Raw genomic sequence first — 16,375 nt, 5'->3', positions numbered from 1 at the left:
GGAGGGCACCAGTATGGAACATTTCAGATATTTTTGTCCTTAAAAGGGTAGAATCTGAATAGCTGGAGGGAAACATCTGAGTGACATTCATTTCTGATCCCCAGGGCCTATCCTCTGCTTAGCAGAGAACAACAGTCTCTGCTAAATATTGAATAGACTCTTCCTTGGGTCTCAGAAACAGAGTATGGGTGACAGGGCTTCCACAAGCCCAGTGCTTTCTTTCCAGTAATTTCCCTCCTTTTAGCAGTGTTTCCTGGGGTCAGCAGAAATGAAACAGTATTTGTATGTATCTATGTCATGGGTTTTCTAAGAAACCTATCAATTTCCATTTAATAGTAAATACAACATTTAATATAAATATTTTTATATTTTTATTGATTTCAGAGAGGAAGGAACAGGAAGAGTGAGATAGAAACCTCAATGATTAGAGAGAATCATTGATCAGCTGCCTTCTGCACATCCCCAACTGGGTATTGAACCTGCAACCTGGGCATGTACCCTTGACTGCAGGTGGAAGCTCTATATACTAAGGCAAACCGGATAGGGCATTTTGTTTGTGTTTTGTTAATCTTCCTGCGTGGGGAGAGGCATTTTTCCACTGACCTTTTAGAGAGTGGAAGAGAGAGGGAAAGACAGAGGGAAACATTTATGTGAGAGAAACACATTGATTGATTGCCTCCTGCATGCATCCTGACCAGCCCCGGCCCAGGGAGGAGCCTGCAACCAGGATACAAGCCCTTGACCGGAATCAAACCTGGGACCCTTTGGTCAGCAGGCTAACACTATATCCACTGAGCCAAACAGGATAGGACTACAACATTTAAATATAAAGAGAAATTGTGGAGATTTTCATAAAAGTACAAAATATTGAAAAGAGAAGGAAGAGAAGGGAAGTAAATCTTTTTGTGTGGACTGAGACACATTTCAGGATTTCCTCTCATTCCATGAACAAATTACCTGGGACAGGATAGGCTTCTACCTTTCTCTGGCGTATCACAGAATAAAATGTCGTCCTTCAGCCTTTCCTGGGATTGATTTTCATCAATAAGCCCACTCTTTCAATCTGATTTAAAGACAATTGGGTGTCACTCATTTGCCAGAGATGGCTGTTATTCTCCCATTTCTATGTACAGAGAGGTGAAAAGATTTACTCACACATCCCACTTAGTGGGTGACAGCTGTGGGACTCAGACACAGGCCTCCTGATTCCCAGCCCAGGGCTCTGTCCCCTCCACTGCAGCACAGTGATTGTTTCTTTCCAAACAAGCGCACCACCACCAATTCCTTCTGTTGGGATTTGGTGAGTTCATCTGTGGTTTGAAGGGACCTTTATTGCATGAATGTTGTGGATCATAGGGTTTCCCAAGGATAGTAACGCATTTCTCAGCATATTTGTAAAACCGAGATATGTAAACATCATTCCCTATACAAATGCGCATTTTCCTGTGGCTCTATCATGAAGACTATTGGTAGTCAGACTTCAAGGAAGTTTCTAATTTTATACGTTGGCAATCAGAGCATGTAGTGGATCTTGTCTGATTTTTCTATTGGGAACGCAAGTGTCTCGGTAATTAATAGTAAAATTGAACACATTAATGTTACAACTCAACCAATTATCTTTTTTGAATATATCTTTAGAAAATTCTCACTTGTGTGATAAGGAGATGGGCTTAAGAATTTTCTTAGCCTAGTCTTAATTTAAAAAATTAAAAATAAAATGAAGTTTACCCCGTAGATAATACTGAGCATCATTCAAAGTGCTAAAATTGATGTATGCATTTCACAGGGAGACTTGAAACGCAATGCTGTGGTAAATGAGAACTCAGGGAACAATATGAGTAACATGAGAGCATTTAGATAAGTTTTCAGGAAAATGCTATGAGTACAAAGCTCAATGCTAACATTATAAAAACTTTGAAAGGAAAATGCATTCATCAAATTCATGACATTGTTTGCCTTTGGACAACTGAAGTGCAGAGAAAGATTAGGCAGAATCGCAACATACCCTTAAGTTTTATCAATAATAACTATGAGTTCAATAGCACATATTATTAAATATTCATATTTTAATATGGGTAGTGGGAAAACTATTGATAATAATTGATAACATTAATACAACATTTACTAATAACCTGGCAATGATTCTCTACCCTAGCTACATGTTAATATGCCCAAAGCACTTATGTGTAGAAATTCTAATTTAACTGGCTCTAGGTTATGGCCAGCCAATCATTAAGTTTTAAAAGATGGAAAAGTAATTATAATGATCAACTAGCATTGATAACATATGTTTAGGTATTTTATATTTATAATTTAATGTTATTTATTTTTTTAAATATATTTATTTATTTTTTCTTTTTTTACAGAGAGAAAGGGAGAGAGAGAGCGAGTTAGAAACATTGATGAGAGAAAAACATCATGATAGAGAAACATAGATCAGCTGCCTCCTGCACACCCCCAACTGGGGATGTGCCCACAACCAAGGTACATGCCCTGGACCAGAATCGAACCTGGGACCCTTCAGTCTATAGGCCGACACTCTATCCACTGAGCCAAACCAGTTAGGGCTTAATGTTATTTCTTACAACAATCCTATTAGATCAGTTTAATTAATATACCCCTGTTACTGATGAGCAAGCTAACCAGGTGTTTGTAACAGCTGTTTTTGTTCTTTTCCCATTTGATTTCCCCCAAAGTACATAACTTTTTTTGATGCAAAAATAATTTTTTATGATATAGTGAATCTAAAGTTTAGGTAGTATTACAAAATGGAAATGATCAGTTATATACATAGGGATCTAGCATGTCACACAAAGGAATAACTATTTTGACAAAGTAATACTTCTGTTTTAACCTGAGTTGCCTTCAGGGACTGGTTTAGGAGAAATGCAGTCCGCCTAGAAGAACTGACTTGGGAAGCTCTTAAGCTGGCATAAGAAAGCCAACTTAAGGTGTAAGGCCTTGTTTGGTCCTAAATTTTTCAAATGTTCATTGGAGGGTTGGTTTGGATGAGAAGTCAACCCTTCACAAATGCTTCTGATTAGAGACATATTTAAGAAGTACCCATCCACTACACACCAAAACAGTAAAGTGCAAAGTCAATCTCAGATGTTTCTCTTGGATTGTGTATCACTGATAGAAAATAACCTTCTCAAGAGAAAAGTAAGTACACTGTATTCGTGAAAGTTAGTTATTACTTAATCATTGGTGCATTGTAAATTACTATCATCTTCAGGATCAGTGATGCTGTATGATTTTGTGCATTTAACAAAATCATATTTTTCAAAATGTGTAGTCTACCAAGGCCAAATATTTATATATGAGTTTTATTTGAGGGGACTTTGATCAGACAATCTACACATTTGAGTGAGCACTTATCTCCAAGGAAGATGGATGTCAAAAAACAAAAAAACAAACAAAAAATGAAAATCCTTAAAGATATTTGCCATGTAAAAATGCTGTCTGATTATTAACATTTTATGGTAGGTTAGAATAGAGTTAATGTGGTTTTAGGTCTTCTAGACTATATTCCAAATTAAGAAAATTTCTTACAGTGCATTTGGATGAGATAAAGTACTTACAACTGCTTCTTAGTGTCTTTCAAATATAATGATGTTTGTCATATACAAGAATATTTCTCATTCCATATTTTTCCTTCAAAAGTAGAAGGCTGATATTTTGTTTTGTTCATGGATTTATTATCTCAAAATGTCCTTTCTTCTCTAATATTCTTTGACTCAGTGCCTCTAAAGTGTCTATAGAAATAGATGAATAGCCCAGACACCAATAAGCAAAGAGTTCTAAAAAGAGTTAACAACTCAGACATGTTGCTGAAGGTAATGAGCGAGGAGGGTATGTGGTCCTCAAGTGAAACTATTTGTGAATCGTTTGAATCCAAAATATGGATGCCTCTACACTTGTTTCATTTATTTAGCACTTGTTTAATTTATTTATTCTTTTTCAAAATGTGTCCTATCTGCGTAGAACCACAGAATCGAACACATGGCTCAGAATTCTTCCTCCTGGGACTCTCAGATGACCCAGAACTGCAGCCTCTTCTGTTTGGGCTGTTCCTGTCCATGTACCTGGTGAATATGCTCGGGAACCTACTCATTATCCTGGCTGTCATCTCTGACTCCCACCTCCACACACCTATGTACTTCTTCCTTTCTAATTTGTCCTTGGCTGACATCGGTTTCAGCACCACTACAGTTCCCAAGATGCTGCTGAACCTCCAGACACACAGCAAGTCCATCACTTATGCAGGCTGCCTAACTCAAGGTACTGTTTTTACTCTTTTTGGTTGTTTGGATAATATACTCCTGGCTGTGCTGGCCTATGACCGGTTGGTGGCCATTTGTCAGCCCCTACACTACTTGGTCATCATGAGCCCTCGCCTCTGTGGCTTGTTGGTCCTGCTGTCATTTTTCATCAGCCTTTTGGACTCCCAGCTGCTATACTTGATGGTGTCACAACTTAGCTTCTGTGCAGATGTGGAAATCCCTCATTTCTTTTGTGACCCTTCTCAACTCTTCAACCTTGCCTGTTCTGACACCTCCACCAATGACATAGTGATCTACTTTATTGGAGCCATCTTTGGTGGTGTCCCGCTTTCATGGATCCTTTTCTCTTACTATAGAATTGTGTCATCTATTCTGAGGGTCCCACCATCAAGTTCAAAATATAAAGCCTTCTCCACCTGTGGCTCTCACTTGTCAGTTGTTTGCTTATTTTATGGGACAGGCCTTGGTGTGTACCTCAGTTCATCTGTCTCATCTTCCCCACGGAAGGGTGCTGTGGCCTCAGTGATGTACACTGTGGTCACCCCAATGCTGAACCCCTTCATCTACAGCCTGAGGAACAGAGACATCAAGAGTGCTTTATGGAGGATGGTCAGAAGAATAGTCTACTCTATACCTGTGCTATCATTTTTGGTTCATAGACTGGAAAAAGCAGCAAAATCAAACATGTGCAACAAGAAATTCTGATTCTGCAGTCACATTGTGCATATGTACCTATATGGCTCTCTGCTTTCTGCTTACACAATTTATCTTCTTAGCACAGCTGTAATGAAATTGGGAGATTGTTTTCGACTCCCTACTTAAGTAATAGCCCCTCCAGGATTATATGCCCTTCTCACTTTCCTTATGCATTAACCAGAACTCTTGGTCATGAGCAGTCTTGTTTCTATTATTAAAAATATCATAGCTCTCTCTTTGTTGTTATTTATTCTTTCTGTACTTTCTTCATGATTCTTTTCTATTTATCCATATTTTTGCTCATTCATGGTCTTGTTCATATTCTTGAGAATAATCAGGACTTTCCTAGGAAAACTGGATGTATAATTCCCAATTTTCCTGATAGTTTCCCTCCATTCTATCTAACATCTCCATCAATTACATGAAAGGACAAATACTGTATAATTCCACTTATGTGAGGCACCTAAAGTAATCAGATTCATAGAGACATGAAGTAGAATTTTGGTTGCCAGGGAATAGGGCGTTAGTATTTAATTAGGAAATAAAGAGTTTTATTTTGCAAGGTAAAAAGAGTTCTGGAGATGAATGTTGGTGATGGTTTCACAGCAATGTGAATGTACTTAATACTATTGAACTCAACACTTAAAATGTTTAAGATGGTAAATTTTATGTTAAGTGATTTTACCACAATAAATCAAAAGATATCCTTTTAGTTATAAGGGACATGTTGTCCCAACTGTTGGGTGTGTCACTTAGCCCTCAGTATTAGTCCACATAGGGATCTGCCTCAGCTACAGAGAGCCACCATAACCAAGGTCATGCCTCCTTCTGAAGTGGCTCACATGCCATGATATTTGGCATCTGGTCACCAATATCAGCCAACTCTAAAGGTTCATGCTCAACCCAGATCTTCCTGGTGATTTTAGGAGGCCTTTGATGGGCTTCAACTTGACTTGACTTCATCCACTGCCCTTCCTGTTACAAAGAGTTTGCATAACCACAGAGTCTGAGGGAACAGTCCCTGCAAGACTGTTTTGACTTAAGACACCAGCCACAAGTTCCGAAGTGCCCAAGGCCACCCTCACTTCATACCAGTAAGCCACAAACTCAGGGTCTCCCTCACATTCAATAATTTGCTCCAGTGATTCAGAATGAGGACATTTCCTCAGGTTGAAGAATTCACCAGCATGAGCAATGGAACTCAGGGTAGTGCTATACATATGGTCACAGTTTGATTACAGCAAAGGAATACAAATTAGGACGCGTGAAAAGAAGATATACATAGGGAATATCTGAAGCATCCTCTATGTAAAGCTTCTTGTCTTCTCCTCATGAGGATTTGATCCATTAACTCATCCTGGTCACAATGTGACATATTACTCAGAGTATTGCCACCAGGTAGCACTCCTGAGCGTCTGTGTCTAGAGTTTTTATTGAAGCTTTGTTAGCTAGATGTGATAAATTGAATTATTGCCCATTTGGTTGAACATAATTTCCAGCTTTCCCCCACAGGTTGACTGATAACATTTGGCTTAAAGCCCCACTCCTTGATTTTCCTGGTTAGTCTTTTTGGCATGACCAATCCTCATCTTGAATCTCTCATTAGCATAAAATATAACATAAGGTTAATTGGGCCCACCACAACTAACCAATCAATCCTATCACTTGAGAAATTTAATGGTTACCCTCAGGCCTAGGATTAAAGGCCATCTCTCTGTCTCTCTCTTTTTTTAAAAAATAAATCTTTATTGTTCAGATTATTACAGATGTTCCTCTTCCCCCCCCCATAGCTCCCCTCCACCCAGTTTCCCTGCCACCCTATGCTCTTACTCCCAGCCACTGTCCTCATCCATAGGTGTAAGATTTTAGTCCAATATCTTCCTGCACCCCTCACGCCCCCTTCTCCCTGAGAATTGTTATTCCACTCCCTTTCTGTGCCCCTGATTCTATTATAGTCACCAGTTTTTTCTTTTCATCAGATTTTTTATTGACTTGATTTTTAGATTCACTTGTTGATAGATATATATTTGTTGTCACTTTGTTGTTCATAATTTTTATCTTTACCTTTTTCTTCTTCTTCCTCTTCTTAAAGAATACCCTTCAGCATTTCATATATCCTGGTTTGGTAGTGATGAACTCCTTTAGCTTTTTCTTGTCCGTGAAGCTCTTTTAAAAAAAAAAAATTTATTGATTTTTACAGAGAGGAAGGGGTGGGATAGAGAGTTAGAAACATTGATGAGAGAGAAACATCGATCAGCTGCCTCCTGCACACCCCCTACTGGGGATGTGTCCGAAACCAAGGTACATGCCCTTGACTGGAATTTAACCTGGGACCTTTCAGTCTGCAGGCCGATGCTCTATCCACTGAGCCAAACCAGTTAGGACCTGTGAAGCTCTTTATCTGCCCTTCAATTCTAAATGATAGCTTTGCTGGGTAGAGTAATCTTGGTTGTAGGTTCTTGCTATTCATCACTTTGAATATTTCTTGCCACTCCCATCTGGCCTGCATAGTTTCTGTTGAGAAATCAACTGACGGTCATATGGGTACTCCCTTGTGGGTAACTAACTGTTTTTCTCTTGCTGCTTTTATGATTGTCTCTTTGTCTTTTGCCCTTGGCATTTTAATTATGATGTGTCTTGGTGTGTTCCTCTTTGGATTCCTCTTGTTTGGGGTTCTCTGCGCTTCCTGGACTTGTAAGTCTATTTCTTTCACCGGTAGGGGAAGTTTTCTGTCATTATTTCTTCAAATAGGTTTTCAATATTTTGCTCTCTCTCTTCTTCTGGCACCCCAATAATTCGGATGTTGGTACGCTTGAAGTTGTCCCAGAGGCTCCTTACACTATCTTCATATTTTTGGATTCTTTTTTCTTTTGCTTTTCTGGTTGGGTGTTTTTTGCTTCCTCATATTTCAAATCTTTGACTTGATTCTTGGGATCATCTAGTCTACTACTGAATTTCTGTATATTATTCTTTATTTCAGACAGTGTATGCTTAATTTCTGACTGGTCCTTTTCCATTTTTTTTGGCATTCTCATTAAGATCCTTGAAGGTCTCACTAAGTTCCTCGGAGGTCTCACTAAGTTCCTCGAAGGTTTCTAGAAGATGCTTGAGTAACCTTATAACTGTGGTTTTGAACTCTATATCCAGTAGTTTGCTTTCCTCCATTTTTTTAATTCGTGGCATGTTTCTTTGTCTCCTCATTTTGGCTGCTTCCCTGTGTTGATAGAGTGGCTTTGTGTGCTAGGTGTCCTATAGGGCCCAGTGTCTCAGCCTCCCCAATAACCTGAGGTGGAGACTCTTGGTGCACCCCTTTGTGGGCTGGGTGCACAGTCTTGTTGTAGTTAAGCCTTGATTGTTGTTGGTATCACTGGGAGGAATTGACCTCCAGGCCAATTGTCTGTGAGGACCCGTTGTGTCTGTAATGGAAGAACTGCTGTGCTGGAGACACCCTTATGAGGCAGGACTTGCCTCAGTGGGTCTTTGGTGCTCACTGATTCTGCCTCTTGAGTGTGTCACTTATGGATGTGAGGAGCTGAAATCTGGTATTGTCTCACAATGACCACTAGGTACACTGGCCCCTGGATCTCCAAGGAGGTGCAAAGTCAGCCACTGCTTGAGGCCACCCAGCATGAGCTACAGCAAGAATTGCAGATTTCTCCTCTTTGTTTGGGGTTTGGAAGTTTTGGAGCTCTATGACCCAACTGCAGTTTGTTAGGTTAGGCTGCGAAAGGACAGGCCATTCATATGCAAAAGCCGCTGTGCACAGCTTGGGTGGGGTTGTAAATTGGGTGGGGTGGGGTCTCAGGGAATCACCAGGGTGGAGCAACCAGCGATGGCTGCCAGTCAGCCGTCTCCACGTCTCCACATCTCCTTGTCTCCATGTGTCTGTGTCCCTCGCCCCCACACAGTAACAATGATCCCTGCAAGCACCCTCGCTTTCTGACCCCAGTCCAGTTTCTCTATGTAGGAGTCTGGGTCCCCAGAGTCTCACAGGAAATTGGAGTTCAGAGCAGTCGGGAGCTTGTATCTCCCTTCTGAATGAAAAAAGACAGTGTACCCAGTTGCCAGCCCTTTTTGCGCACCTCCATACCTCTGCTGTCCCGTGCCTCTGCACCTCCTACCCAGTCTCAATGCGCTTTTTTCTTTCCTTCTAGTTGTAGAAGTTCTACTCAGCCAGTTTTCCCATGGTTCTGGATGATAGGCGTTTTGTCTTTTAGTTGTAGTTTTGGTGTGGTTGTGAGAGGCAGCACGTACAGATGTTTACCTTATGCCACCATCTTGGCTTCTCCCATATCTCTCTTTAAGTGAGGCCAAATTCATAACTACACATTTGCTTTACCACAGGTGTTGATTCTAGGAGCACTGCCTGCTAAACATCTTGCATGCTAATTGCTGTTTCAACGTCTGCTTGGCAAGGAAGTGAACTTGGGATATCTTCTTACTAATAAAATTATTTTGGGGAGATTTTAAAGACAATTCCAAGGTAGTTCTTTTTTCTTTTTTTTAAATTTCTTTATTGATTAAGGAATTACATATGTGTCCTAATTCCCCCATTACCCCCCATCTCTCATTCATGCCCCCACCCCCCTGTTGTCTGTGTCCAATGATTAGGCTTACATGCATGCATATAAGTCCTTTGGTTGATCTCTCCCCCTTATCCCCACCCTCCCCTACCTTCCCTGAGGTTTCACGTTCTGATTGATGTTTCTCTGTCTCTGGATCTATTTTTGTTCATCAGTTTATGTTGTTTATTATATTCCACAAATGAATGAGATCATGTGATATTTATCTTTCTCTGCCTGGCTTATTTCACTTAGCATAATACTTCATATTTTATTTTATTATTATTTTTTTTTTCTTTTCAAATTTTTATTAAGGTATTATATGTGTACATATCTTACCATTGCCCCCCACCCCCACCCCACTCCCATACATGCCCTCACACCCCAAAGTTTTGCATCCGTTGGTTACTCTTATATACATGCATATAAGTCCTTCAGTTGATCTCTTATTTCCCCCACCTCTCCCTAACCTTACCGCTGTAATTAGACACTCTGTTTGATGCTTTACTGCCTCTGTAACTATCTTTTGGTTCATCAGTTTATAATGTTTTTCATTATCCCTAAATGAGTGAGATCATGTGGTATTTTTCTTTCATTGACTGGCTTATTTCACTTAGCATAATGTTCTCTAATTCCATCCAGGTGTCTACAAATGGTAGTAATTCCTTCTTTTTTATGGCAGCATAGTATTCCATTGTGTAGATGTACCATAGTTTTCTGATCCAGTCATCTGCTGACGGGCACCTAGGCTGTTTCCAAATCTTAGCTATTGTAAATTGTGCTGCTATGAACATAGGGGTGCATATATCCTTTCTGATTGGTGTTTCTGGTTTCTTAGGATATATTCCTAGGAGTGGGATTACTGGGTCAAATGGGAGTTCCATTTTCAGTTTTTTGAGGAAACTCCATACTGTTCTCCACAGTGGCTGCACCAGTCTGCATTCCCACCAGCAGTGCACGAGGGTTCCTTTTTCTCCGCATCCTCGCCAACACTTGTCGTTTGTTGATTTGTTGATGATAGCCATTCTGACAGGTGCGAGATGGTATCGCATTGTTGTTTTGATTTGCATCTCTCGGATAATTAGTGACTTTGAGCATGTTTTCATGTGTCTCTTGGCCTTCCTTCTGTCTTCTTTCGAAAAGATTCTATTTAGGTCCGTTGCCCATTTTTTTATTGGATCCTTTATCTTCCTTTTATTAAGTTGTATAAGCTGCCTGTAGATGTTGGAAATTAAACCTTTATCAGTGATACCATTTGCAAATATGTTCTCCCATACAGTGGGGTTTCTTGTTGTTTTGTTGATGGTTTCTTTTGCTGTGCAAAAGCTTTTTATTTTGATGTAGTCCCATTTGTTTATTTTCTCTTTGGCTTCCATTGCCCTAGGGGCAGTATCACTGAAAAAGTTCTTTTGGCATATGTCTGAGATTTTGCTGCCTGTGGATTCCTCTAGTATTTTTATGGTTTCCCGTCTTATATTTAAGTCTTGTACCCATTTTGAGTTTATTTTTGTGTATGGTGTAAGTTGGTGATCTAGTTTCATTTTTTTGCATGTATCTGTCCAATTTTCCCAACACCATTTATTAAAGAGACTTTCTTGACTCCATTGTATGCTCATGCCTCCTTTGTCAAATATTAAATGCGCATAATGGTTTGGGTCGATATCTGGATTCTCTATTCTGTTCCATTGATCTATATGTCTGTTCTTGTGCCAGTACCAGGCTGTTTTGAGGACAGTGGCTTTGTAATACAGCTTGAAATCTGGTATTGAGATCCCTCCTACTTTATTCTTCTTTCTCAGGATTGCTGTGGCTATTCGGGGTCTTTTTTTATTCCAGATGAATTTTTGGAGAGTTCTTTCTAGGTCTGTGAAATACGCCGTTGGTATTTTAATGGGGAGTGCATTGAATCTATAGATTGCTTTGGGTAGTATGGACATTTTAATGATGTTGATTCTACCAATCCATGAACATGGTATGTTCTTCCATCTGTTTACATCTTCCTCTATCTCTTTTTTCAGTGTCCTGTAGTTTTCCGCATATAGGTCTTTTACCTCCTTGGTTAGGTTTATTCCTAAGTATCTTAATTTTTTTGGTGCGATGGAAAATGGGATTGCTTTTTTAGTCTCTCTTTCTGTAAGTTCATTGTTGGTGTATAGAAATGCCATAGATTTCTTGGTGTTAATTTTGTATCCTGCTACATTGCCGAATTCATTTATTAAGTCTGTTAGTTTTTTGATGGAGTCTTTCGGGTTTTTTATGTACAATATCATGTCATCTGCAAATAAGGACAGCTTTACTTCTTCTTTTCCAATTTGGATGCCTTTTATTTCTTCTTCTTGTCTAATTGCAGTGGCTAATACTTCCAGTACTATGTCAAACAGGAGTGGTGAGAGTGGGCATCCCTGTCTTGTTCCTGTTCTTAGGGGAAATGGTTTTAGTTTTTGCCCATTGAGTATGATGTTAGCTGTGGGTTTATCATATATAGCTTTTATTATGTTGAGGTATGATCCTTCTATTCCCACCTTGTTGAGAGTTTTTATCAAGAAAGGGTGTTGGATTTTGTCAAATGCTTTTTCTGCATCAATTGATATGACTATGTGATTTTTATCTCTCAATTTGTTTATGTGATGTATCACATTTATTGATTTGCGGATATTGAACCATCCTTGCATTCCTGGGATAAATCCTACTTGGTCATGGTGTATGATCTTTCTGATGTACTGCTGGATCCTATTTGCTAGAATTTTATTGAGGATTTTGGCATCTACATTCATGAGGGATATTGGCCTGTAATTCTCCTTCATTGTGTTGTCTTTATCTGGTTTTGGTATTAGGGTGATGCTGGCTTCATAGAAGGAGCTTGGAAGTGTTCCTTCCTCTTGAATTTTTTGGAATAGTCTGAGGAGGATAGGTTTTAGTTCTTCCTTGAATGTTTGGTAGAACTCTCCTGTGAAGCCGTCTGGCCCCGGGCTTTTGTTTGCTGGAAGCTCTTTGATGACTGCTTCAATTTCTTCCATAGTTACTGGCATGTTGAGATGTTTAGATTCTTCCTGATTGAGTTTTGGAAGGTTATATTTTTCTAGGAATATGTCCATTTCCTCCAGGTTGTCCAGTTTGTTGGAATAGAGTTGTTCGTAGTATTTTTTAACAATCCTTTGTATTTCGGCGGGATCTGTTGTTATTTCACCTCTTTCATTTCTGATCTTGTTTATTTGGGTCCTCTCTCTTTGCTTCTTGGTGAGCCTGGCTAGAGGTTCATCAATCTTGTTTATCCTTTCAAAGAACCAGCTCTTGGTTTTGTTGATCTTTTGTATTGTTTCTTTGGTCTCTATGTCGTTTATCTGTGCTCTGATCTTTATTATTTCCTTCCTTCTGCTTACACTGGGCTTTTCTTGTTGCTCTTTTTCTAACTCTTTGAGTTGTTGGGTTAGGTAATTTATTACCCCTGTTTCTTGTTTTTTGCAGTAGGCTTGTAGAGCTATGAACTTCCCTCTCAGGACTGCTTTCGCTGTGTCCCATAGATTTTGGATTGTAGTGTTTTCATTTTCATTTGTTGTCATGATGTTTTTTATTTCTTCTTTGATCTCTCTGGTAACCCAGTCATGGTTTAATAGCATGCTGTTTAGTCTCCATGTGTTTGATTTCTTTGGGTTGTTTTTATTGTAGTTGATTTCCAGTTTTATGCCACTGTGGTCTGAGAAGATGCTTGATATGATTTCTATCTTCTTGAATTTGAAGAGACTTTTTCCTATGTCCCAACATATGGTCTATCTTTGAAAATGACCCATGTGCACTTGAGAAGAATGTATATTCTGTGGCTTTGGGGTGAAATGTTCTGAAGATGTCAATTAATTCCATCTGGTCTAGTGAGTCATTTAGGATTGATGTTTCTTTGCTGATGTTTTGTTTAGAGGATTTGTCCAGTGGTGATAGTGGGGTATTAAAGTCCCCTACTATGATTGTATTGCTGTCAATCTCTCCCTTGATATCCTCCAGGAGTTTTTTTTATGTATTTGGGTGCTCCTGTATTGGGTGCATATATGTTTACCAGAGTTATTTCTTCTTGTTGGATTGCTCCCTTTAGTATTATGAAATGGCCTTCCTTATCTCTTGTTATGTCCTTCATTTTGAGATCTAATTTGTCAGAAATAAGTATTGCTACCCCAGCTTTTTTTTCAGTTCCATTTGCCTGGAAAACCTTTTTCCATCCCTTCACCCTCAGTCTGTGTGCGTCTTTTTTTCTGAGGTGGGTTTCTTGTAGACAGCAGATATATGGGTCGTGTTTTCTTATCCAATCCGTTACCCTATGTCTTTTGATTGGGGCATTTAATCCATTTACATTTAAAGTTATTATTGATAGGTACTTATTTGTCGCCATTCCTATTCTTTACCCCTGTGTTACTTCTTCGCTTCCTGTTTCTTTCTTTCTTTCTTTCTTTTTTTTTTTTACAGCAGACCCTTTAGCATTTCTTGCATTGCTGGTTTGGTGGTAATAAATTCCCTTAGTCCTTTTTTGTCTGTGAAGCTCCTGATTTCACCTTCAATTTTGATTGACAGCCTTGCTGGGTACAGTATTCTTGGATTCAGACCCTTCCTTTGCATGACTTTGTATATTTCATTCCATTCCCTTCTGGCCTGATGAGTTTCTGTTGAGAAATCAGTTGCTAGTCTGATGGGGGTTCCTTTGTATGTAACTTTCTGTCTCTCTCTTGCTGCTTTTAAGATTCTTACTTTGTCATTGGTGTTTGCCAATTTAATTATAATGTGCCTTGGTGTCGGTCTTTTGGGGTTCATTTTGCTTGGGACTCTGTGAGCTTCTTGGATTTGTGTGTGTTTTTTCTTCCCTATATCTGGGAAATTTTCTGTCATTATTTCTTCAAAGAGGTTTTCTATTCCTTGCTCAGCTTCCTTTCCTTCTGGAACCCCTATTATGCGGATGTTGTTTTGTTTCGTGTTGTCCCAAAGTTCCCTTAGACTCTCCTCCTGCCTTTTAATTTTTTTTTCTAGAAGTTGCTTTTCTTGGGTATTTTTTTCCATCTTGTCTTCTAGCTCACTGATGCGGTCCTCTGCTTCTTCTAGTCTACTCTTGATGCTTTCTATTGAGTTCTTTACGGCAGCGATGTCATTTTTCATTTCTTCTTGGTTCTTCTTCATTTCCTCTTGGTTCTTGCTCATATTGTCGAATTTGTCTTCCATTCTTTTCAGCCACCTTATGACCATTTCTCTGAATTCTTTTTCTGGAAGGTTGCTTGCCTCCATTTCGTTTACTTCCTTTTCTGGTGATGCCTGCTTTTCTTTCATATGCGGGCTGCTTCTTTGTCTCCCCATGGTCTCTCTTCTCTGGGTGTCTGGTTATGTAGTTCTCTCTCTCCTCTGTTTGGTCAGGGACGTGATGGTTCCGATCGTGCAGTTACGGCCTCTCCCGGACTCAGTTTGTCTCCCTCCACAATTTTTCTGCTGTGGGTAGACAGACAAGAGCAAAGCAAGGACAGTGGGCGCGGTACAGAAGATCACCAGGATGGAAAGCCCCAGGTGCCTAGTAATGAGCAATCAACTGTGGGGTGGGACCGTGCCCCTAGGGTCAATACTTCATATTTTAAATCTTTCTGTGAAGTACATGCATCTAGTTTAAACATTTAAGCTAATGTATAATATTGCCAGAGAATAGATTTTATTTTTAATTCATTATAACGACAATCCTATGCAAATTATTTTACCTGTCCAAAAAACACAAGTCAAAATGTGTATAAGATAGATATGTGTGAAGTACAATCTGCTCTCCATCTCCATCCATGTTGTTGCAAATGGTAAGAATTCCTTCTTTTTTACCGCAGCGTAGTATTCCATTGTGTAGATATACCACAGTTTTTTAATCCACTCATCTGCTGATGGGCATTTAGGCTGTTTCCAAATCTTAGCTATGGTAAATTGTGCTGCTATGAACATAGGGGTACATATATCCTTTCTGATTGGTGTTTCTGGTTTCTTGGGATATAGTCCTAGAAGTGGGATTACTGGGTCAAATGGGAGCCCCATTGTTTGAGGAAACTCCATACTGTTCTCCACAGTGGCTGCACCAGTCTTCATTCCCACCAACAGTGCACGACATTCCTTTTTCTCCATATCCTCGCCAGTATTTGTCATTTGTTGATGATAGCCCTTCTGACAGGTGTGAGATATTACCTCATTGTTATTTTGATTTGCATCTCTCAGATGATTAGTGACTTTGAGCATGTTTTCATATGTCTCTTGGCTTTCTGAATGTCCTCTTTTGAAAAGTGTCTATTTAGGTCCTTTGCCCATTTTTTGGTTGGATTATCTTCTTTTTGTTAAGTTTTATGAGTTCCCTGTAAATGTTGGAGATTAAACCCTTATTGGTGATAACATTGGCAAATATGTTCTCCCATGTAGTGGGCTTTCTTGTTGTTTTGTTGATGGTTTCTTTTGCTGTGCAGAAGCTTTTTAAATTGATGCAGTCCCATTTGTTTATTTTCTCTTTAGTTTCCAATGCCCTAGGTGCTGTATCGGTAAAGATATTGCTATGACAAATGTCTGCTATTTTGCTGCCTATGGCTTCTTCTAAGATTTTTATGGTTTCTCATTTTACATTTAAGTCCTTTATCCATTTTGAGTTTATTTTTGTGTATGGTGTAAGTTGGTGGTCTAGTTTCATTCTTTTGCAAGTATCTGTCCAGTTTTCCCAACACCATTTATTGAAGAGATTGTCCTGTTTCCTGGTTTTTTGTTTTGGTTGTAATTTGTATTTACTTGACATGTAATGATATTGAATACTTTTTTATGTGCTTGTTGGCTCTTTTGATATCTTTATGAGGG

General features: G+C 39.3%; 1 protein-coding gene and 1 long non-coding RNA gene across 2 annotated transcripts in view; both read left to right on the top strand.

The window, feature by feature from the left end:
* The window catches only part of LOC308251435, a 99,493-nt gene extending 87,691 nt beyond the window's left edge, over nt 1-11,802 (top strand). The window contains exon 3 of the long non-coding RNA XR_013960923.1: nt 10,575-11,802. This is a non-coding gene — a long non-coding RNA (uncharacterized lncRNA). The remainder of the gene's footprint in view (nt 1-10,574) is intronic.
* On the top strand, nt 3,966-4,988 carry LOC308250590 (olfactory receptor 7E178-like; the record flags this gene model as incomplete). The annotated part of the gene is made up of 1 exon (XM_080673278.1): nt 3,966-4,988. One exon carries the CDS (start codon nt 3,966-3,968, stop codon nt 4,986-4,988), a length of 1,023 nt encoding a protein of 340 aa, XP_080529404.1.
* Nucleotides 11,803-16,375: the final 4,573 nt, after the last annotated feature.

This window comes from Plecotus auritus, assembly GCF_963455305.1.
Source record: "Plecotus auritus genome assembly, chromosome: 6".
Classification (NCBI taxonomy): domain Eukaryota; kingdom Metazoa; phylum Chordata; class Mammalia; order Chiroptera; family Vespertilionidae; genus Plecotus; species Plecotus auritus.
Note: the sequence above shows the minus strand (reverse complement) of the source record. Positions and strands in the feature narration are given on the sequence as shown.